Source organism: Lissotriton vulgaris, chromosome 1_1 (assembly GCF_964263255.1).
Source record: "Lissotriton vulgaris chromosome 1_1, aLisVul1.2, whole genome shotgun sequence".
NCBI lineage: Eukaryota > Metazoa > Chordata > Amphibia > Caudata > Salamandridae > Lissotriton > Lissotriton vulgaris.
The window spans coordinates 1,078,578,062-1,078,601,622 of record NC_141685.1 but is presented as its reverse complement, the minus strand read 5'-3'; the positions used below and the strand labels follow the sequence as shown (position 1 = coordinate 1,078,601,622).

Genomic DNA, 23,561 nt, shown 5'->3' with positions numbered 1-23,561 from the left:
CTAGCTAAATGCAACTCCACGCAATCCGTGAGCTTGTGTGGTAGCTGTGTCAGGAATGTGGGCATGTGAAAGTGATGGGCCCTTGAATGGCACTGTTTGCTGGTGTGAGTGTTGATGGTGATTCCACACAATAATATGTGGAAAATGTGTTTTTGTAGCAAAATTTGAGGTTTGCATAGCGTCTCGGTAGGAAAACGTTGGGGGATCCACGCAATGCCTACCTCATTGAACTCCACCGCGTGTCTAGTTTTCAGAAATGTTTGGTTGTGGTACTTTTTCAAGATGGCCGCCGAGCCCGGGGCCAAAACCTCAGGTGCCCCCTCCCACCAAAACCAGGTAGTTTTCTTATAGGTCATTTTTAAGTCTCCATAGTACGATTTGGGCCATTTCCTGCTGCAGCCACTATGCCTACCCTCACAAGTGAGGTACCATTTTTATCAGGAGACCTGGGGGAACGCTGAGTGGGAGGAAATTCATGGATCAACGCAGATTCCAGAACTCTCCCACAAGGAAAGTTGAGAAAAAAGAGATTTTTTCAGCAAAATCTGAGGTTTGCAGTGGATTTTGGGTAGGAGAATGTTGGGGGACCCATGCAAGCCATACCTTGCTGGACTCCCGGGTGTCAAGTTTCCAGAAATATGTGGGTTTTATGTAGGTTTCCCTAGATGGCCGCCGAGCCCAGGGCCAAAAACTCGTGGGACCCCCCTTGCAAAACCAGGTTGGTTTTTGATAGGTAATTTTGATGTCGCCTAAATGCAACTCAATAGGTTTTGGGCCCTTGCCTGTCGCGGATCCTTGACCCCCCCACGCGAGCGAGGTGCCATTTTTATCAGGAGACCTGGGGCAACACTGGGTGGGAGGAAATGTGTGGATCCACGCAGATTCCAGAACTTTCCCACTATGAAATTTGAGGAAAAGGTGTTTTTTTCAGCGAAATTTGAGGTTTGCAGGGGATTCTGGGTAGGAGAATGTTGGGGGACCCACGCACGCCATACCTCGCTGGACTCCCCCAGGTGTCTAGTTTCCAGAAGTGTGTGGGTTTGGTAGGTTTCCCTAGATGGCCCGGCCCAAAAACTAATGGGACTCCCCTTTTAAAACCAGGTTGGTTTGTGATAGGTAATTTTGATGTCGCCTCAATAGGTTTTGGGCCCTTGCCTGTCGCGGCTCCTTGACCCCCCACCCCCCCCGCCCTCCCACGCGAGCGAGGTACCATTTTTTATCAGGAGACCGGGGGCAACACTGGGTGGGAGGAAATGTGTGGATCCACGCAGATTCCAGAACTTTCCCACAATAAAATTTGAGAAAAAAGTGTTTTTTTCAGCGAAATTTGAGGTTTGCCGGGGATTTTGGGTAGGAGAATGTTGTGGGACCCACGCAAGCCATACCTCGCTGGACTCCCCCAGGTGTCTAGTTTCCAGAAATGTTTGGATTTGGTAGGTTTCTCTAGATGGCCCGGCCCAAAAACTAATGGGACTCCCCTTTTAAAACCAGGTTGGTTTGTGATAGGTAATTTTGATGTTGCCTCAATAGGTTTTGGGCCCTTGCCTGTCGCAGGTCCTTTACCCACCCACGCAAGTGAGGTACCATTTTTCTCAGAAGACTTTGGGGAATGCCGTGTTGGTGGAAATTTGTGGATCCACGTAGATTCCAGAACTTTCCACCACAGAAATGTGAGGAAAATGTGTGTTTTTTTGACAATTTTGTAGGTTTGCTAGGGATTCTGGATAACAGAACCTAGTTAGAGGCAGTCAAGATACCCCATCCTGGATTCCCCTGGGTGTTTAGTTTTAAAAAATGTATAGGTTTGCTAGGTGTCCCTTGGTGCCGGCAGAGCTAGGGTTCAAAACTTCAGCTAGTACTTTGCCAAAAAAGGATCATTTTTCACTGCGAAATTGATGTGTGTCCACTTTGCGTTTTGCGCTGTTTCTTTGCACGGGCACTTGGCCTACCCACCCAAGTTAGGTACCATTTTTCTCGGAAAACTTTGGGAAATGCGGGGTGGGTGGAAATTTGTGGATCCACGCAGATTCCAGAACTTTCCACCACAGAAATTTGAGGGAAATGTGCATTTTGACAATTATTTAGGTGTCCAAGGGATTCTGGGTAACAGAAACTGGTGGCAACGAATCAAATCTCCCCATCCTGGATTCCCCTGGGTGTCTAGTTTATAAAAATGTATAGGTTTGCTAGGTTTCCCTAGGTGCCGGCAGAACTAGGGTTCAAAGACTACAGCTAGATTTAGATATTTACAGATCAGCCATGCCCTCCGGTCGGTTATCCGACCAAACACGGACTTGCCTGAATCGACCCCGTTGGAAGACAGGCTACTCACTGAACATATGCATAAAAAAGCGACGTCTTTCACATATTGCAAGCTAGTGAACAATTTACCTGATCCCACCTTGAAATTAAGGCGCAGTTGGACTGAAGACTTGGGGGACTTTGACGAGGCGGACTGGCAGAAAGCGCTCTCTTTCCCACGAGAAGTGGCCATACCCTCCAGACTCCGCCTGATACAGTTGAAAATACTTCACCGAGTATAGTACACTAGGACCACTCTGCACACCATAGGGCGCGCCACAACCCGCTTTTGTCTACGAGGGTGCGGGGAGGAAGGAACATTCTTCCACACCATATGGCAGTGCCCCCAGGTCGCTGCCTACTGGGCTAAAGTCATGAGGACGATGTCGCAGGTGGTCAATGCATCTGTGCTGCCTGAGCCACGGTGTTGTTTATTGAACATATGGGACCCGAACGACCTTACCCACCCCGCTCAAGACTGGGTGACGCTGGGTATAATGTGTGCCAAGCGAAATATTGCCAAATATTGGGGGGCTACGGAGATACCCAAGTTGAGAGACTGGTGCACAGATTTAGATGCGGCTATGTTGGCTGAAAGAGTGGTATACCTACACCAGGGTTGTCCACGGAAATGGGATAAAATCTCGGGTGCGTGGAATGAATATAGAGGGCATTTGTGCGATCCTCCAAGGCCAGCTGAGGATAGTGATTCTGAGTTTTAGGTGGGAGGGGGTGGGGGGCTATGGGATTGTACCGATGGATTTGGAACAATGTTATTTGAATGTTTTGCAAATTGTATGGACACTGCCTTGTACATTGCCTTACTTATCATGCTATGTGTGTACCCCTTATCTATCAGAAGCCCTCTTATCTATCAGAAGCCCTCTTATTGTTATTAATAAAAACTACAGCTAGGCACTTTGCCAAAAAAGGGTCATTTTTCACTGCGAAATTAAGGTGCGTCCACGTTGCATTTTGCGCCATTTCTTGTTGCCGGCACTAGGCCTACCCACACAAGGGATGTACCATTTTTCTCAGAAGATTTTGGAGAACGTGGGGTTGGTGGAAATTTGTGGATCCACGTAGATTTCAGAAATTCCCACCACAGAAATGTGAGGAAAATGTGGGTTTTTTGACAATTGTTTAGGTTTGCAAGGGATTCTGGGTAACAGAACCTGGTGGGAACCAGTCATGTCACCCCATCCTGGAGTCCCCTGGGTGTCTAGTTTTCAAAAATGTATAGGTTTGCTAGGTTTCCTTAGGTGCCGGCAGAGCTAGTTTTGAAAAACTACAGCTAGGCACTTTGCCAAAAAGGGTAATTTTTTACTGTGAAAATGTGGTGTGTTCATATTGCGTTTTGAGCAGTTTCCATTCGTGGGCACTATGCCTACCCACACAAGTGAGGTACCATTTTTATCGAGAGACTTAGGGTCATTCAGAAAAGCAACTGTTACTACCTATTGACTTGTGATGCATTTCTGCCTTCCAAATGAAAGACAATGTGTAAAAAAGAAGTCATTTTGAAAAATGACCGATAATTCTCATGCTAGTATGAGTATTCCCAATTTCAGAAATGTGCAAATATATAAAATATATACTGTTTCTAAACTCTATATTTTGTTCCCAGTTAACCCCTTCGCTGCTAGGCCTTTTCCCCTCCTGTGGCTAAGCCCTTTTTTGACGATTTGGGGTAGTGCGCGCTTAGGCCCTTGTAACTTGTTGACCACATATGGTATCCACGCCAAATTTGCGTCCTTTTCTTCCAACATCATGTGGATTCTAAAGGCGCCCAGGGTTAGTGGATTCCTTCGGAGGGGTCCCAGAAATTAATCAAAATATAGTGAAATTTTTGTTTTTTTCAGAAAAAGGGAAAAACGGGCTGCAAATGAAAGCCTCTGGGTTTTTCCCTGAAATTGTTTTCAAAAAAGGGTTTTTGGGGTAGAAATCTCAATTTTCTCAGCTTTTAGGGAATGACAGTCTTTTGTCAGAGAACCGACATTTTTCACAAAGTTTTGGCATTTTTCTGGGACATAGCCTATTTTTGCTATTTTTAGTGCTTCCCACCTCCTTCCAGTTAATGGTAGAAATTAGTTTGAAAGCAATAATGGATCCTGGAAAGCTGTAAATTTTCGAAAAGTAGACAAAATTCTGAATTCCGAAAGGGGTCATTTGTCTAAATCCATGAAGGTTTCTTTATAGAAACTAACAGGTAAATATTGGAATAATTGAAAAATTGTTGAAAAAAACAGCCTTTTGTCTCAACGTTTTCACCTATAACTTTTTCTAATTTTGACAGCTCTTGGAAAGCAATATACTGTTACATCCGGTAGTCCTTCCTGGTTGTGGGGATATATAGGACTTGTAGTTTCACCAAGAACCCAACGAACCCAGATCCAAAAACTGAGCAGCAACTTGCAATGGTATTTTTTCATTTACTGGGTATGGAGCACTTTGTCTTGGAAAATGTATACATGGAAAAATCTGTATGAAAGAGACCTATGTATTTCTGAATTGGGTACAAATTATAGAGTTCAGAAACAGTATATAATTGCTAATTTTCAAAATTGGGAATACTCATACTAGCATGAGAATTTTTCAAAAATATTTTTTTTTTACACAATGTCTTTCATTGAAAGGGAGAAATGCATGAAAGCTCAATTGGTAATAACAGTTGATTTACAAATCTGAATTACCCCAAGTCTCCCGATAAAAACGGTACCTCACTTGTGTGAGTCGGCCTTGTGCCTGCGACAGGAAACGGCGCAAAATGCAACGTGGTCACACCTAAATTTTGCAGTTACAAATTGACCCTTTTTTGGCAAAGTGCCTACCTGTAGTTTTTGCACCCTAGCTCTGCCGGCACCTAGGGAAACCTAGGAAACCTATACATTTTTTAAAAGTAGACACCCAGGGGAATTCAGGATGGGGTGACTCGACTGCCTACCACCAGGTTTTGTTACCCACAATCCCTTGCAAACCTGAGAATTTGACAAAAAAAACATATTTTCCTCACATTTCTGTGGAGGAAAGTTCTGGAATCTGCGTGGATCAACAGATTTCCACCCACTCAGTGTTCCCCCAGGTCTCCCTAAAAAAATGGTACCTCACTTGCGTGGGTAGGCATAGTGGCTGCGACACGAAACAGCGCAAAACGCAACGTGGTCGCACCTCAATTTCCCAGTGAAATCTTTCGCTCTTTGGACAGAGAGACTACCTTTTGTTTTGAGCCCTAGCTCTGCCAGCACCAAGGGAAAACTAGCAAACCTATACATTTTTAAAAACAAGACACCCAGGGAAATTCAGGATGGGGTGACTCGACTGCCTACCACCAGGTTTTGTTACCCAGAATCCCTTGCAAAGCTAAGAATTTGACAAAAAAAACACATTTTCCTCACATTGTTGTGGAGGAAAGTTCTGGAATCTGCGTGGATCAACAAATTTCTACCCACCCAGTATTCCCCCAGGTCTCCCAAAAAGAATGGTACCTCACTTGCGTGGGTAGGCATAGTGGCTGCGACACGAAACAGCGCAAAACGCAATGTGGTCGCACCTCAATTTCCCAGTGAAATCTTGCGCTCTTTGGACAAAGAGACTACCTTTTGTTTTTGAGCCCTAGCTCTGCCAGCGCCTAGGGAAACCTAGCAAACCTATATGTTTTTGAAAAGTAGACACCCAGGGGAATTCAGGATGGGGTGACTCGACTGCCTACCCCCAGGTTTTGTTACCCAGAATACCTTGCAAAGCTAAGAATTTGACCAAAGAAACACATTTTCCTCACATTTCTGTGGTGGAAAGTTCTGGAATCTGCGTGGATCAACGAATTTCCACCCACCCAGCGTTCCCCCAGGTCTCCTGAAAACAATGGTACCTCACTTGCGTGGGTAGGCATAGTGGCTGCGACATGAAACAGCGCAAAACGCAACATGGTCGCACCTCAATTTCCCAGTGAAATCTTGCACTTTTTGGACAAAAAGACTACCTTTTGTTTTTGCGCCCTAACTCTGCCAGCATCTAGAGAAACCTAGCAAACCTATACATTTTTGAAAACTAGACACCCAGGGAAATTCAGGATGGGGTGACTCGTCTGCCTACCCCCAGGTTTTGTTACCCAGAATACCTTGCAAACCTAAGATTTTGACAAAAAAACACATTTTTCTCACATTTCTGTGGTGGAAAGTTCTGGCATCTGCGTGGATCAACAAATTTCCACCCACCCAGCATTCCCTCAGGTCTCCTGAAAAAAATGGTACCTCACTTGCGTGGGTAGGCATAGTGGCTGGCTCATGAAACAGCGCAAAACGCAACATGGTAGCACCTCAATTTCCCAGTGAAATCTTGCACTTTTTGGACAAAAAGACTACCTTTTGTTTTTGCGCCCTACCTCTGCCAGCACCTAGGGAAACCTAGCAAACCTATACATTTTTGAAAACTAGACACCCAGGGGAATTCAGGATGGGGTGACTCGTCTGCCTACCCCCAGGCTTTGTTACCCAGAATCCCTTGCAAACCTAAAAATTCGACAAAAAAACACATTTTCCTCACATTTCTGTGGTGGAAAGTTCTGGAATCTGCGTGGATCAACAAATTTCTACCCACCCAGCATTCCCCCAGGTCTCCCAAAAAAAATGGTACCTCACTTGCGTGGGTAGGCAAAGTGGCTGCGACATGAAACAGCGCAAAACGCAACATGGTCGCACCTCAATTTCCCCAGTGAAATTTTGCGCTTTTTGGACAAAGAGACTTTTTGTTTTTGCGCCCTAGCTCTGCCAGCACCTAGGGAAACCTAGTAAACCTATACATTTTTGAAAACTAGACACCCAGGGAAATTCAGGATGGGGTGACTCGTCTGCCTACCCCCAGGTTTTGTTACCCAGAATCCCTTGCAGAGCTAAGATTTTGACAAAAAAAAACATTTTCCTGACATTTCTGTGGTGGAAAGTTCTGGAATCTGCGTGGATAAATAAATTTCCACCCACCCAGCGTTCTCCCAGGTCTCCCGAAAAAAATGGTACCTCGCTTGCGTTGGTAGGCATAGTGGCTGCGACATGAAACAGCGCAAAACGCAACATGGTTGCACCTCAATTTCCCAGTGAAATCTTGCACTTTTTGGACAAAAAGACTACCTTTTGTTTTTGGGCCCTAGCTCTGCCAGCACCTAGGGAACCCTAGCAAACCTATACATTTTTGAAAACTAGACACCCAGGGGAATACAGGATGGGGTGACTCCTCTCTCTGCCTACCCTCAGGTTTTGTTACCCAGAATCCCTTGCAAAGCTAAGAATTTGACAAAAAAAACACATTTTCCTCACATTTCTGTGGAGGAAAGTTCTGGAATCTGCGTGGATCAACAAATTTCCACCCACCCAGTATTCCCCCAGGTCTCCCAAAAAGAATGGTACCTCACTTGCGTGGGTAGGCATAGTGGCTGCGACACGAAACAGCGCAAAACGCAACGTTGTCGCACCTCAATTTCCCAGTGAAATCTTGCGCTCTTTGGACAAAGAGACTACCTTTTGTTTTTGAGCCCTAGCTCTGCCAGCGCCTAGGGAAACCTAGCAAACCTATATATTTTTAAAAAGTAGACACCCAGGGGAATTCAGGATGGGGTGACTCGACTGCCTACCACCAGGTTTTGTTACCCAGAATCCCTTGCAAAGCTAAGAATTTGACAAAAAATACACATTTTCCTCACATTTCTGTGGAGGAAAGTTCTGGAATCTCCGTGGATCAACGAATTTCCACCCACCCAGTGTTTCCCCAGGTCTCCCAAAAAAAATGGTACCTCACTTGTGTGGGTAGGCATAGTGGCTGCGACATGAAACAGCGCAAAACGCAACGTAGACGCACCTCAATTTCCCAGTGAAATCTTGTGCTTTTTGGACAAAGAGACTACCTTTTGTTTTTGAGCCCTAGCTCTGCCAGCACCTAGGGAAACCTAGCAAACCTATACATTTTTGAAAACTAGACACCCAGGGAAATTTAGGATGGGGTGACTCGACTGCCTACCCCCAGGTTTTGTTACCCAGAATACCTTGCAAACCTAAGATTTTGACAAAAAAAACACATTTTTCTCACATTTCTGTGGTGGAAAGTTCTGGAATCAGCGTGGATCAACAAATTTCCACCCACCCAGCGTTCCCCCAGGTCTCCTGAAAACAATGGTACCTCACTTGCGTGGGTAGGCATAGTGGCTGCGACATGAAACAGCGCAAAACGCAACATGGTTGCACCTCAATTTCCCAGTGAAATCTTGCACTTTTTGGACAAAAAGACTACCTTTTGTTTTTGCGCCCTAACTCTGCCAGCATCTAGAGAAACCTAGCAAACCTATACATTTTTGAAAACTAGACACCCAGGGAAATTCAGGATGGGGTGACTCGTCTGCCTACCCCCAGGCTTTGTTACCCAGAATACCTTGCAAACCTAAGATTTTGACAAAAAAAACACATTTTTCTCGCATTTCTGTGGTGGAAAGCTCTGGAACCTGCGTGGATCAACAAATTTCCACCCACCCAGCGTTCCCCCAGGTCTCCTGAAAAAAATGGTACCTCACTTGCGTGGGTAGGCATAGTGGCTGCGACATGAAACAGCGCAAAACGCAACATGGTTGCACCTCAATTTCCCAGTGAAATCTTGCACTTTTTGGACAAAAAGACTACCTTTTGTTTTTGCACCCTAACTCTGCCAGCACCTAGGGAAACCTAGCAAAGCTATACATTTTTGAAAACTAGACACCCAGGGGAATTCAGGATGGGGTGACTCGTCTGCCTACCCCCAGGCTTTGTTACCCAGAATCCCTTGCAAACCTAAAAATTCGACAAAAAAAACCACATTTTCCTCACATTTCTGTGGTGGAAAGTTCTGGAATCTGCGTGGATCAACAAATTTCTACCCACCCAGCGTTCCCCCAGGTCTCCCGAAAAAAATGGTACCTCACTTGCATGGGTAGGCATAGTGGCTGCGACATGAAACAGCGCAAAACGCAACATGGTCGCACCTCAATTTCCCAGTGAAATCCTGCACTTTTTGGACAAAAAGACTACCTTTTCTTTTTGCGCCCTAGCTCTGCCAGCACCTAGGGAAACCTAGCAAACCTATACATGTTTGAAAACTAGACATCCAGGGGAATTCAGGATGGCGTGACTCGTCTGCCTACCCCCAGGTTTTGTAACCCAGAATCCCTTGCAAAGCTATAAATCTGACAAAAAAAACAAAATTTTCCCACATTTCTGTGGTGGAAAAAACCCAGGTAACCCCTCTTGCAAAAGCTGGTGGTATTGACATTCAATACCACCAGCTTTTGCAAGAGGGGTTACCTGGGTTTTGGGCCCCATGCTAGACGGCCATCTAGGGAAACCTACCAAACCCACACATTTCTGAAAAGTAGACACCCGGGGGCTTCCAAGGAGGTATGGCGGTGTGGAGCCTCCAACGTTCCTTTACCCAGAATCCCTTGCAAACCTCAATTTGTGCTGAAAAAATCCGTTTTTTCACACTTTTTTGTGTGGGAAAGCGTGGCGTCATTGGGCTCACACAAATTTCCTCCGACCCAGCGTTCCCCCAGCTCTCCCAATAAAAATGGTACCTCACTTGCGTGGGTAGGCATAGTGGCTGCAACAGGAAATGGTCCAAATCGTACGGTGGAGAATTAAGTTTTCAATTTGAGAGCGTGTGATTCAAGGAAATTGTGACAGACAATTTCAAGTTTGCAGGAGATTGTGGATAAAAATCAACAATAGAATTCACCAGAAAGACATGACCATATACTTCCATGGTTTAACAATAATATCTAAATTTAGTAAGTTATTTATAGCTATAATGTACACCGTAACAGAGTTACTCAAAAGTCAAACATTCAAGCACGGCTAACTATCCCTCAAAGACACACACATACAGGTTGGATTTGGCACGAGGGCGAGTGATGGTTCAGTACATAAAATTTTATTAACAAGATATTTCAAAAATGAAATGCTCTGTCAATAAATAAATGCATAAAAACCGAACCAGTGACTGGCAACTCGTGAGCTGTAAAGCCACGACAAGGCACCAACCATTTTACAGGCCATTCACGCACCTTTCATACCTGATACAAACCAGACCATTGACACCATCCAGAAGGAACAGCAACACATTACAACAATCACAATAAGCGACAAGGTACACCCTACTTCAGAAAGAGATAAAAGACAAACATTACTGCACAGCCATCTAATCCGCAAGCACACACACATTCTGGTTGGATTTGGCACGAGGGTGAGTGATGATTCAGTACATACAATTGTATTCACAAGTAATTTCACAAAAATGAAATACACTGCGTATAATTGAAAGTATGATAAACTGAACCACTGACTCAGCTCGTGAGCTGTAAAGCCACGTCAAGGCACCAACCTCTTTACAGGCCATTCATACACCTTTCGTACGTGTGACACATACAAAACATTCACACCGCCAGCCGCGGACCCATCACATTTCAACACTCACACCAGCAGACAGTGTCATTCAAGGGCCCATCACTTTCACACGCCCACATTTCTGACATTGCAACAACACAAAATGATGGACTGCGTGGAGTGTCACTCAACTAGCAGTGTGTGTAGTGACCAACAGAAAGTAACTACTCACACACCGCCAGCCGAGCGCCAGTCCACCGACACCACCATCCAAGCACCAGACCGGCACACCGCCAGCCAAACACCACTCAGCGCACACCGACAGCCAAGTACCACTCCACACACACCACCAGCCAAGCACCACTCCACGCACACCGCAAGCCAAGCACCACTCCACACACACCACCAGCCAAGCACCACTCCATGCACATACAGCAAAGTACCACTCCACGCACACCACCAGCCAAGCGCCACTCCACACACACCACCAGCCAAGCGCCACTCCACGCACACCATCCAGCCAAGCGCCAATCCACACACACCGCCAGCCAAGCACCACTCCGTGCACGGACAGCCAAGAACCACTCCATGCACACCATCCAGAAAAGCGCCACTCCACGCACTCCGCAAGCCAAGCACCACTCCACATACACCGCCAGCCAAGCACCACTCCATGCACAGACAGCCAAGAACCACTCCACGCACACCACCAGCCAAGCGCCACTCCACACACACCACCAGACAAGCGCCACTCCACACACACCGCCAGCCAAGCGCCACTCCGTGCACAGACAGCCAAGTACCTCTCCACGCACACCATCCAGCTAAGCGCCACTCCACACACACCGCCAGCCAAGCTCCAGCCCAGGCACACCACCAGCCAAGCACCAATCCCAACACACCACCAGGCAAGCACAAGACCACGCACACCGCCAACCAAACAACAGACCACGCACACCGCCAGCCAAGCACCAAGTCCACAGACACCGCCAGCCAAGCACCAGTCCACAGACACCGCCAGCCAAGCGCCAAACCATGCACACCGTCAGACAATGGACACTACACGCAAACCAACATCATACTTTAGTTTTTTTAACCCCTTCAGTGCTGATGACGAGCCCAGTCTCGTCATGCAGCACGGTGCTCGTGTGCTCATGACGAGCCTGGGCTCGTCATGAGCCGTGGAACGCTCACACGCGGGGCTAATTCCCCCGCTGTGCTGAGCGTTCAATTGCGCGGGCGGGTTCATGACGAGCCCAGGCTCGTCATGAGCACACGAGCACCGTGCTGCATGACGAGCCTGGGCTTGTCATGAGCACAGCGGCGCAGTGCGCGGCCCCCCTCCCCCCGCACAGCAGGGAAATTAGCCCCGCAGTGAAAGGGTTAAAACACAAATAAAAAACAGAAACAAATTGCAAATTGATACAAATCTACTAACACAACAACTAAATCTAAATACACTACACAAATGCCAACTTTGAAACGGAACAATCAGTTTTAAAGACTAGAGACCAGCCTGTTCACTTTACCACTCATGGATGCTCCCAAAACTTCTTTTGTGTGTGATATATTCTAAAACAAGCAGGCACACACAGCCCAGGGTTAGAAGGACAGTCGGGGCAGTACATACGAACCTCCTTCCGCAAACCTCTTCGCCAACAGACTCTACATCTCCGACTGGGAAAGTCTTTTGAGGTTGTAGGAGGAATTTGATCAGGAAAGTGTCGATCTTTCAATCTGGCAACATCCTCCACCACTCCAACTCTAGGAACACTTCCCTGTTCCACTAAAACAAGGCTGCCTACTACAGACTCCTGAAACTTCACAAAAGTCATCTTTGACTGAGGACAAGATTGCTGGAACACAAGAAAAGCATTAAAGGTTGTCAAGTGGAAAAGATGGATAGCCAACTTCTTGTACCAAATGTAAGACTTACGAAGTGCAGCATACGGTTCCAACCTCTGATCTACTCTGTCAACACCACCCATGTGCCTATTATAGTCCATAATGCACACAGGTTTGTGCACTTCTGCAGCCTGACCCCAAATAGTCAACGCTTCAGTGCTTTCATCATGTATGGAAGTCAACATGTAGACATCTCTCCTGTCTGAAAACTTCACAGCTAAAAGCTCCTCACAACGCAATGCACTGCACTGTCCCCGAGCAAGCTTTTTACAAACAAGTTCTTTTGGAAAACCTTTACGGTTACAGCGGATTGTGCCACAAGCAACAGTGTCCACTTTGGCCAATTCCCTGAACAACCGCACACCAGTGTATAAGTTATCTACACATAAATGATGGCCTTTGTTAAAAAATCCTCTACCAAGTTCCCACACAATTTTGTCAGTCACTCAAAAAGTGGACGGACAACCAGGGGGGTTAATCCTGGATTCCTTACCGGTGTACACCCTGAAATTAGAGACATATCCAGTCTCATTGTCACACAGCATATAAAGCTTAATTCCATAGCGTGCCCTCTTACTAGGAATGTATTGCCTAAATACCAAGCGGCCCTTGAACAACACCAAAGACTCATCAACTGCAATTTCTCTCCCAGGATAAAAGATCTCAGAAAATCGATCAACAAAATGATCATGGACAGGCCGAATCTTGAAAAGACGTCACAATCAGGGTGATCTCGTGGCAAAGCATCACCATGTCAACAAAATGCATCATCCGAAGCAGAAGCAAATACCTATCACGACTCATGACTGCCGGAAATATAGCTGTTGCCATCAAGGGACTAGTAGACCAATATGAAGCCAATGATGGTTTCCTAAGCAAGCCCATCAAAAAAGTTAAACCTAAAAACTTTTTCATCTCCTCCAAATTTGTGGGAGTCCACCTGTTAGCTCGAGCGTGGGGCTTAAGGATGGCACTGTTCTCCCTCAAAAACTGTTCTGCACACAAATTAGTCTGCTCTACAATCTCTGCCAAAAACACATCATCCATAAACAACTTGAAAAAATCAATTGGCAAAAAGTTTTCAGTGTTCACCCTACACCCTGGAACACCAGTAAATTCAGGCAATGCCGGCTGCACCATGCCTGGGGCAACCCAGAGGTCAGAACTTTCATCGACAAGTCTCCCAGCCCCAGGCTGCCACCCAGCTGCCTCTTGTCCCACTACACCAACTGGAAGTCTAGGAGCCCCAGGCTGCCGCCCAGCTGCCTCTCGCCGCACTACACCAACGTGAAGTCTAGCAGGCCCACGCTGCACCTCAGATGCCTCTTGCCGCACTATCGGCACATCAATGTCCTCCTCTACCACAGGCACTTCATCCATTCCAAAAATAGCTTCATCAGCACTCAGGGTATCTTCATCATCAGACGATGCCATGCGCAGAGAAAACTCACTACCAGAATCTTCACCTCCCATCTCTACCTCAGAATCAGAGTCACTCTCAGCACCATGGTCAGAGAAAGAATCAAAAAGCATTCCAACAACTTGCTGAGCGGTAATCCGGCGGCTAGCCATTATCCTTACAAATAAAGGAGCCTGCACAAACAACTCAACAACCCCAACACTGTGCAAAGTAAGTTAAAAAATGGAACCCTTTATCACAAATATCTATATTTAGAAAAAATATACAATTCACTTACAAGACACAACTACACTCTCCAGCACCTACTCTGCAAAGACACAGCAAATAGGCAACAATATCCCACTAGAAAGAAGAAAAAAAAACAACTTACATCTACAGAAGTACACATCAAAAACAAATGCAAAACATGTTTTACAGTCACAAAAAACAGAAAACAAACATACTCGTATTACTACACACTTTGCAAAATAAACAATTACATTACAAAGGAACAAATAAAGGTATCTTACCCAACACATGCAACTACAGAAACAATAGAACCACCAGTAGTGGAACCGCACAATGCAACAATCTAAAGAGAAAATAAAACATACACATTAGAATAAACAAAAACAACACACATTACAACAGGCTTTGTCACAGGGTATGTTGCAAATGGGGTGTCTGTCCCCATGGGGGGCAGAATATAAAACATTATAAACGAGGGCCCCCTGGAAGCAACCCTACAGAGGGCAGAGAGGCCAAATAAAGACACGGCAGAACATACTTTTGAAAACAATGAGCCCAAGGAAGCAAGGGGTCGATCCCTATAAAAAAAACAATCCCTGGAGTCTAGTGGGCTTTTCTATCCCCCCCTGGGTCCAGAAACGGTTAAAAAAACAGTCTACAATTTTTACATTGCCCCCTGGATGTGACTCTTGAGCAAGGGGTCGCTTCCTTTGCTAATATAAACACAATCCCTGGTGTCTAGTGGGCTTCTCTGCACCCTCTGGGTCCAGATTCCCCTAAAAAACGGGCAATCTGCCCCCAGGGGAGGCAGAAAAGTCTAACCTAAAATAATATGTCCCAGAAAGCGACCCTTACCCAAGGGGTTGCTTCCTTTACTAATAAAAACACAATCCCTGGTGTCTAGTGGGCTTTCCTGCCCTCCCCCTGGGTCCAGATTCTCCAAAAAAAAGGTCGATCTGCCCCCAGGGGTGCAGAAAAGTCTAAACAAACAATAAATGCCCTAGGAAGCGACCCTTACCCAAGGGGTCGCTTCCATTTATCAAAATAAATAATCCCTGGTGTCCAGTGGGCTTTTCTGCCCCCCCTGGGTCCAGATCGCTCGCGAAATCGAGTGATTTGCCCCCAGGGGGCGCAGAAAAGTCTAAAAGTAAATATTGTGCCCCTGGAAGCGACCCTTGCCCAAGGGGTCGCTTCCTTTTTCAAAAATAAACATCCCTGGTGTCTAGTGGTGCATTCCTGGTGCAGGATCGCAACACTGTGCGCGATCCTGAACCAGGAATGCCCTGCATTGGGACATCAGGGGAGAGGAAACAGTGTTTCCTCCCCCCTGATGCCTCAAGGCACCGAGAAACGGCCCCCCTGCCCCACCGGAGAGCAGGAAACACACCTACCTGCTTGACGCGCTGGAAGCAAATGGCTTCCAGCGCGTCTAGCACTTCCTGATGACGTCGGCGCGCACAACAGCGCGCTGACGTCACCGGGAAGTGCGGGGGGCAGCGCAAAGTCTTCCGCTGCCACCCCCACTACCAACACCACGATCGGTGCCCCAGGGGGGAGGGAGCGCCAGCGCTCCCCCGAGGGCTGTACTGATGACGGAGCGGTTCCGTCATCAGCACAGCCCAACCGATGCTGATGACGGAACCGCTCCGTCATCAGCATCGAAGGGGTTAAGAAATCTATTGGAGTCTGTCATACCGAATTTTCCATGTATACATTTTCCCAGAATAATTACTATATACCCGGGACATAATAAAAAACCCTTGCAAGACGCTGCTCAGTTTTTGGCTCTGTGTTCATCGGATTCTTGGTGAACCTACACGTCCTATATAACCCCACAACCAGTAGGGTCCAGTGGACGTAATGGTATATTGCTTTTAAAGAGTTGTTATAATTAGAAGAAGTTACAAGTGAAAACATTGACACAAAAGGCTGTTTTTTTTCAACTAATTTAAAACTTTTCATATATTTAACTGTTAGTTTCTATAAAGAAACCTTGATGGATTTACACAAATGACCCCTTGCGGAATTCAGCATTTTGTTTACTTTTCTAAAATGTATAGCTTTCCAGGATGCATTATTGCTTTAATACCCAATTCTACCATAAGCTGGAAGGAGGTTAAAAGCACAAAAAATAGCAAAAATAGACTATGTCCCAGAAAAATGCCAAAACTGTGTAAAACATTTTGGTTTTCTGACAAAAATCTGTTATTCTCTAAAAGCTGGGGAAATTGTGATTTCCGCCCCACAACCCCTTTTTGATACCATTTGCAGGAAAAACCCAGACGCTTTCATTTGCAGCATTTTTTCCCATTTTCCCCCAAAACTCAAAATTTTGCTGTAGTTTGCCTCATTTCTGGGACCCCTCTTGGGGAATCCACAAACCCTGGGTACCTTTAGAATCCCTATAATGTTGGAAGAAAAGGACGCAAATTTGGCGTGGATACCTTATGTGGTCCAAAAAGTTACAGGGGCCTAAGCACGAACTACCCCAAATAGCCCAAAAAAGGCTTAGCACGGGGGGAGGCCTAGCAGCCAAGGGTTTAATGTCTCAGTTCTAGCGTTTCTTTGCCCAAACCATATGTATTTCACTGTGCCCCGTTATGTCCTTACAACTTATTGTTTATTCCCTGTCAGGGCTAAGATATCCTAATTACAGGGGGCCCTGCTCTTTCCAGATTTCATGTGGGTTATGGCCATAAAACTAAAACTGGTTGACGAACTATTTAAGTTTACAACATCAAATGACAACAGACTAATAACACTCATGGTTTCTTTCCTAGACTATTAGGAGCTCTGATGCCTTTTGGCTAGGTTTGTGCTATAGAAATACCCCATGCATGCATACGAGTGGGACAATAAATTCTGATATATATAATAACTCATGTTACATACGCTGAAATGTAGTTTCCGCTATAAGAGTAATTCAATCACGGTCACCCCCTCAGTCATCCCAGGAGTCAAATCCAGTACCACAACAATATAGCAGAGATACAATAACATTTAATGTTACCTCTCTTAAAAATGCATTACAATATATGTATGCCCAAATATTGGGCAAAAATCACATGTAACATACCAACAATTAACATACAAAGAAGAAAGATTTCCTCAAAGGTTAAAAGTTCTTGTGAGATCTCCACAATACGGCGTAACACAATTCAAAAGAATAAAGAAATGTATATAAAAAAACATAACAATGACATAAAAGCACAGAGAGAGGAATACAACAGACACAATCGTCTCAATTTCAAAAACTGATCCCCTCAATCTGGGGTGTGAAATATTTCATGTGGTGTCCACATCACCATATACTGAGTTCCTAGTCCTCACAGATTCAGTATTCTAGGTTATGTTGATGCGTTTCGGTGGATTGGATTTATAGGTCCCCACCTTCATCAGGACAGACAAAATGATTCTCCTACATTTGTATTACATGAAACACTGTAAAAAATACAAATATCTCTATTTTAACATCATGTTTTTTTTAAAGTATCCAGCCATGAGGTTTCACTATACATGTTTCATTGTGTGCCACCAAATAAAGGTGGCAATTTCCAGTCATGTTGTGGTGGTACAAATTCCAACATTTATAGCACACTTGCATCTTTCATTCCATATGTTAGGCTACTTAGAGGTAGTTGAAACACCCCAGTTCCTACTCCATCAATCCATTCCATCCATTCATGCTATTCCATTCTCTGTGTTTCTTTTATTTCGTTTCCATAAGAAAGGCCCCTTGGGGTTATATGGAATTCACCAGCACTCATTCCATGAGCCTCCCATTCACAGTACTCCTCTCGCTGTGATTCTCATATACACAATTTTATATTATAGGCTTATACACTGACCTCCAATTTAAAAACCATCCAAAGGTTCCACCCAGGACTCCTCTACGGTAATCCAGAGCTTCCTTAAAATCTTGAATATCAAAAGGGGACCACCCTCATTGTAGTTCAGCCATGTCAAATAAAGCGGACATGACAACTTGTGTTACAGCAGCACATATCAGAATTATGAGTTTAGCGATAAATTACATCAGGTCAAACCTGCCTATTTTTATCAGGGGGGGAATTACTATTATTTAAGGAACCCTCCGGATGTTGGTGCAGTAAGCACCAAAATCCAGGTTATTCCCCCACAAACCCATGATAGGCTATAATTATCACACAAGTTACATACCAGACACCGAGGTGTCTGTTTTTATTGGATGTGACAATTATTAGGGGTGGGCCGTAAACTCTGCTTCTCCGGTGGAGTTCGCAGAGTTTTGGCAACTCTGAGCTCCGCTTGGAGCTAGGAGTTTCGGAAAAACTCCGCCAACCGTCACATGACAATTTTTTCTTCCACACAGCCCGCCAAAGTTAAGTTGGCAAGCAAGAACAATGGGCACCAGGCTCCTCCAGGCAATCACAGCAGGTTGCTATCGATCATGTTGAGAAAGCTGCCACTCGAGTAGAACTTCTACTCAAGCGGCAGAAAGAAGCAGCACCCTGTGGAGCGCTGCGTGGTGCAGTTCACACTGATTTTACAACGTGGGACAAGCTTCCTGCGCTAAAAATCGGTGCGATGTACCAAACTCTGCTGGAGCTTTTAGGCAACTCGGTGGAATTCCGCAGAGTGAGACTCTGCGAGTTCCGCCCTCCCCTGATAATTAACGCATGTGATAGTGACCAACTCGTAGTCAGGGTCTTATCTGCTATCACCTGAGCCTAGATGATCTGTGAACTGCAGACTCTGTCAACCACGGAGCCTCACTGTTTTCATGAAAGACACCATAATCAAGGACCTGTCCTTCCGTTTTGTATTACCTTGTAACATTTTACATTGTTACGTTTGCCTCTCTGTTGTTTCCCAAATCCTACTTCAGGAGCAGCCTCTGCAAAATCATGGATTTCAAGGAGCTCTCCCTTTTCAAAAGGATAGGTTCGAGGTTTTTCAGATTTTAACCCTATCAGTTGTTTTGGAGCTTAGTTTTGCAACAAAGTGACCACAAAAACCTATGTTACTTATTCGATTGTTAGGTTTAGCCACCGAAAGGCCTTTACATTCCCGCAATAGTTTCAGTTTCAAAATGCTTTATTCGGTTTGTACAGGTACAACCATATAGCAACATTCATAGATACAATTGAAGTCACTTTTGAAAGGATTAAAGAATGATGAAACATGCTAAAACAAATTACATTAATACATTAGTACAGCCAATCAAGATAAAGCCTAAAAAAGAAAGTAATCACTAAGTATAGCGTCAATATAAACATTTGGTGCAGGGCATGTCAAGTGGGACAGTACTAGACAAGAAGCCTATACAGGACATAAAGTGCGGTAATGTGTGCAAAATAAGCAAAGATTGGACATAGCATTTAGCAGCAATTTAGCAATTAATGCAGAGACATACCATGTTAAAAATAATCACTTATATATAGCAGTCGTTTTAGCTTTTGATACAGCATACAAATAGATGGTACAAAATATGAGACCTATGCTAGGCCTAAAGTGACATAGTATGTGCAAAGTATACAAAAAAAAGAACGTTGTATTAGCAGCAATTTTTAAGACTAGTGCAAAATTTGCCGAATGAGGTAGTATCAGTCGGAGAGAGGCCTAGACTGGGCATAAAGTGCAATAGTGTGTGCAAAATATGCAAGGATAACTAAAGTGCAATGTCTATAACGTCTCTTACTTATTTTAGCAGCGACAAACGAAAGGCCTGAACTGGGCATAAAGTGCGATAGTATGTGCAAAAATATGCAAGGATAACTAAAGTGCAATGTCTATAGAATCTCTTACGTATTTGGCAACAGTTATATACAAAAATTTTAAAAGGTATAGGTCCAGAGGGATACAAAGCCAAGGGAACAATCGATATGGAATCTAAAAACTTAATAATGCCAAAGTTCGTGTATAAGAGAAATGCAAAGGTTTGGCGATAGCTCACAGTTGGTCAATAGGTATCTTTACCAACGGAGATCATACAATAATTGATTTCCTGTGTCCAATACATTTAAGGACATAGGTGGCTACACGGTAACATATATTAGGGGACGACAGGTCAAACAACAGTTGCATTGCAGCTCTTATATCACACGTACTGTATTCTAAAAATAGTTGCTTTAGATAAAACTTTCTAAAACCAGTATAAAAGTTGCAAAGTAGTAAAAAGTGGCAGATACTCTGTTTCGATTTCCCATCGCATGGGCACGGGCAAGACCCCGGCTTTTTTACAGTGGGGAAGGCCACCAAGTGGTGGACTATGCCCAGCCTCAGGCGTACAAGAACAAAACGATGGGAATTAATACTGACGAAATTAAGGTATAATGGGGATCCTGTATTTAGGTTATATTCCAGGTACAATTTAAAAGTACTTTGTGTAGCATACCTCTGCATTCTAATCCCTTCTGCATGATCCATATAAGTGGATTTAAGGTCACGCTTCGTTAAAACTGATTCTGTTGGGGTGTCTTTAAAAATATCTTGACCAAAAAGGGAATTATACCAGTGAAAAATGTGTTTTAGCCAGGGGATTTTTAAGTGCTGATCCAGTTTGATACAGTCCAAAATTAGTTCCTGGGTAAACTTGGTCTCATCTTTGGCCCAGATGGATCGCCAGAGGGAGAGGGGGCGTAGTGCAATCAGGTCTGTGGCATGGTGTATGCCCAGCTCCCTATGAATGATTTCGTTGGAGGCTGAGGCAGGAAGACATAGTAAGCGTTTAAGGTACTTGTTTTCTTCCTGCTGAATGGAGAGGGCGATCTGTGAATTATATCCCCATATCCCTGCACCATAAAGGGCAGAGGACATGCACCTGGAATTATAAATAGAAATCATCTCCCTTATTCTACGCCCCCCTAGTTTGGAAGAGAATCTGAAGATGCAGTTTGTATTTCTAATCATCTTCATGCCTATACAGGATTGCTCATTTGCCCATCTCCCATCCCCTGAGAAAGTAATGCCTAAGTAACAAAAATGTTGCACAGACTCAAGTTTATCCCCGTCAAGGAAGAATGACTTAATTTTCTTTAATTTCTTCCCGCATGTCATAGTCATAGTCTTGCCTTTATTAATTTTAAGCATTCTGCCTTTAATAAAAACATTAAATTTGTCGATTAGCTTTTGGAGCCCATTCGCGGTCCTGGAAATCAGGACCGCGTCGTCCGCGTATAATAGGACGGGTATTTGTTTACCATTTATCCTGGGGGCATCAGCAAAAGACTCTTGTAAAAACTGATCGACCTGGTTTATAAAAAGGGAGAACAGCAAGGGTGCGAGAACGCACCCTTGCCTAATCCCTCTACCTATTTTAAAAAAGGGGGTACACTCTCCATTTGGTCCAAATCTAACCTTACTTGATAAGTTGCTGTACATTCTGGCCAACAAATGAATAATTTCGGGGGGTGCGCCCATAGCCAGTAATGTTGGCCAGAGCAATGTGTGTTCCACTAGATCGAACGCCGAGCTTAGATCGGCAAAACACATGAACAAATGCCCTTCTTTTGCTCTTGTGTACTTGCCGATGATAAGCTCAAGGTTCACACACTGCTCCATGGTTCCTATGCCCCTACGGAACCCGTACTGGATTGGTGACAAGATATTATTGTCATCAACCCAGGACTCTAATCTTCCCAGGAGCACACGACTCAGTATTTTTAGTGACGAGTCCAGGAGGGAGATTGGGCGGTAATTACGTGCTTCAGCCCTTGAACCTTTTTTGAAAAGTGGCACCAGAATGGATTGACCCCATGAGGTAGGTAGTTCATCCTCAATAGCAGCGTTGAAATAGCGTGTTAAAACAGGCGCCCATAAATCGATATTGGATTTAAAAAAAGTCCACAGGGACCCCATCTGGGCCCGCGGCTTTCCCCCCCCTAGTGACCAACTCGTAGTCAGGGTCTTATCTGCTATCACCTGAGCCTAGATGATCTGTGAACTGCAGACTCTGTCAACCACGGAGCCTCACTGTTTTCATGAAAGACACCATAATCAAGGACCTGTCCTTCCGTTTTGTATTACCTTGTAACATTTTACATTGTTACGTTTGCCTCTCTGTTGTTTCCCAAATCCTACTTCAGGAGCAGCCTCTGCAAAATCATGGATTTCAAGGAGCTCTCCCTTTTCAAAAGGATAGGTTCGAGGTTTTTCAGATTTTAACCCTATCAGTTGTTTTGGAGCTTAGTTTTGCAACAAAGTGACCACAAAAACCTATGTTACTTATTCGATTGTTAGGTTTAGCCACCGAAAGGCCTTTACATTCCCGCAATAAAAACAGCTGCCTCCTTCTTTAGACAAGTTCCAGTTGATGTGATATGCAAAGCTGTTAGCTGGGCTTCTCCTCTTTCTTTCTACAAACACTATCATTGGGATTCTGGCGAAAGGCCTGATGCAAGTTGCAGCTGAAAAAAAAACATTTTCAAAATGATTGAATCAGAATGTTTTTTTTCTTCTTCCTATCGAATTCGAAGCTGGAATCTTCATAAATGTAATTTCCAAAGGGAATGGCCCTTCGGGATAAGTAGATGTTACTAAATCGAGTGACTCCTATTCTTATTCCTACGGAGCCTTCAGTAAAATGGCCCTCCAACGTACTCCTGTATTCCATCCTGCCTATAAAACAGCTCCCACTTCCAGTTAGAGAAAAACGGAACTGAGGTTACTCGAGACATTTGAAGGGGGAAGGCTGTGACAGGAGCGGAGGGGTGGCCCACTATCAAACTTCAGAGCCTAGCTTCTAAGCACTCTTAAACTGATAGAGTACCAGCGCTGTTCCCATCACATTTTCAGATGGCACCGCCCCAATGTACAACTGAAGGACTGCTGGAAAAAAATACTGGTGTTTTGGTAGTGAGTTACTTTCCATGTTTTTTTATAAGAGGCATGCTTTAATGTCACAGCTGTAAATGTGGTCAAATTGGGATGTTTCCATTTCGTTAAGTTGTGACTCTCTTTCCCTTTGGGGCTATTTTTGGCTTCAGGTAATTGATTCCATCATGGCCCTCTTCCGCGTGGATTTCAGCGGCCGTGGGGAACTGGCTGAGAGACAGCAGAAGCTAGCACAGATGTTGGCACGCCTGCAGAAGATCTCTGAAGGCAGGTGATGGGGACAGTGTAGAAGTTCCTCTCATTAAAACCCCAAAGAAAGGGCGGAGGGGCGCCGGGTGAGGTTATTGCAGTGTTCTGACCTTAAGGGTAACAATGGAAGAAGATGCTGGTCCCCCGTTAGGAATGGAGAGATCGATTTTGGGGGCTGAAGTTTGACAAATGCCAAAAAAAGAAGCACTATAGAATTGCAAGCAAGTGGATGTTTACTGTAACTAATAAAA

General features: G+C 44.8%; 1 protein-coding gene across 1 annotated transcript in view; it reads left to right on the top strand.

Annotated features, from left to right (window-relative positions):
* DMC1 (DNA meiotic recombinase 1) overlaps positions 1-23,561 on the top strand; it is a 1,170,937-nt gene that overhangs the window by 1,035,912 nt on the left and 111,464 nt on the right. The window contains exon 10 of the mRNA XM_086936467.1: positions 23,214-23,328. Coding sequence (XP_086792593.1) covers positions 23,214-23,328 — 115 coding nt within the window. The remainder of the gene's footprint in view (positions 1-23,213; positions 23,329-23,561) is intronic.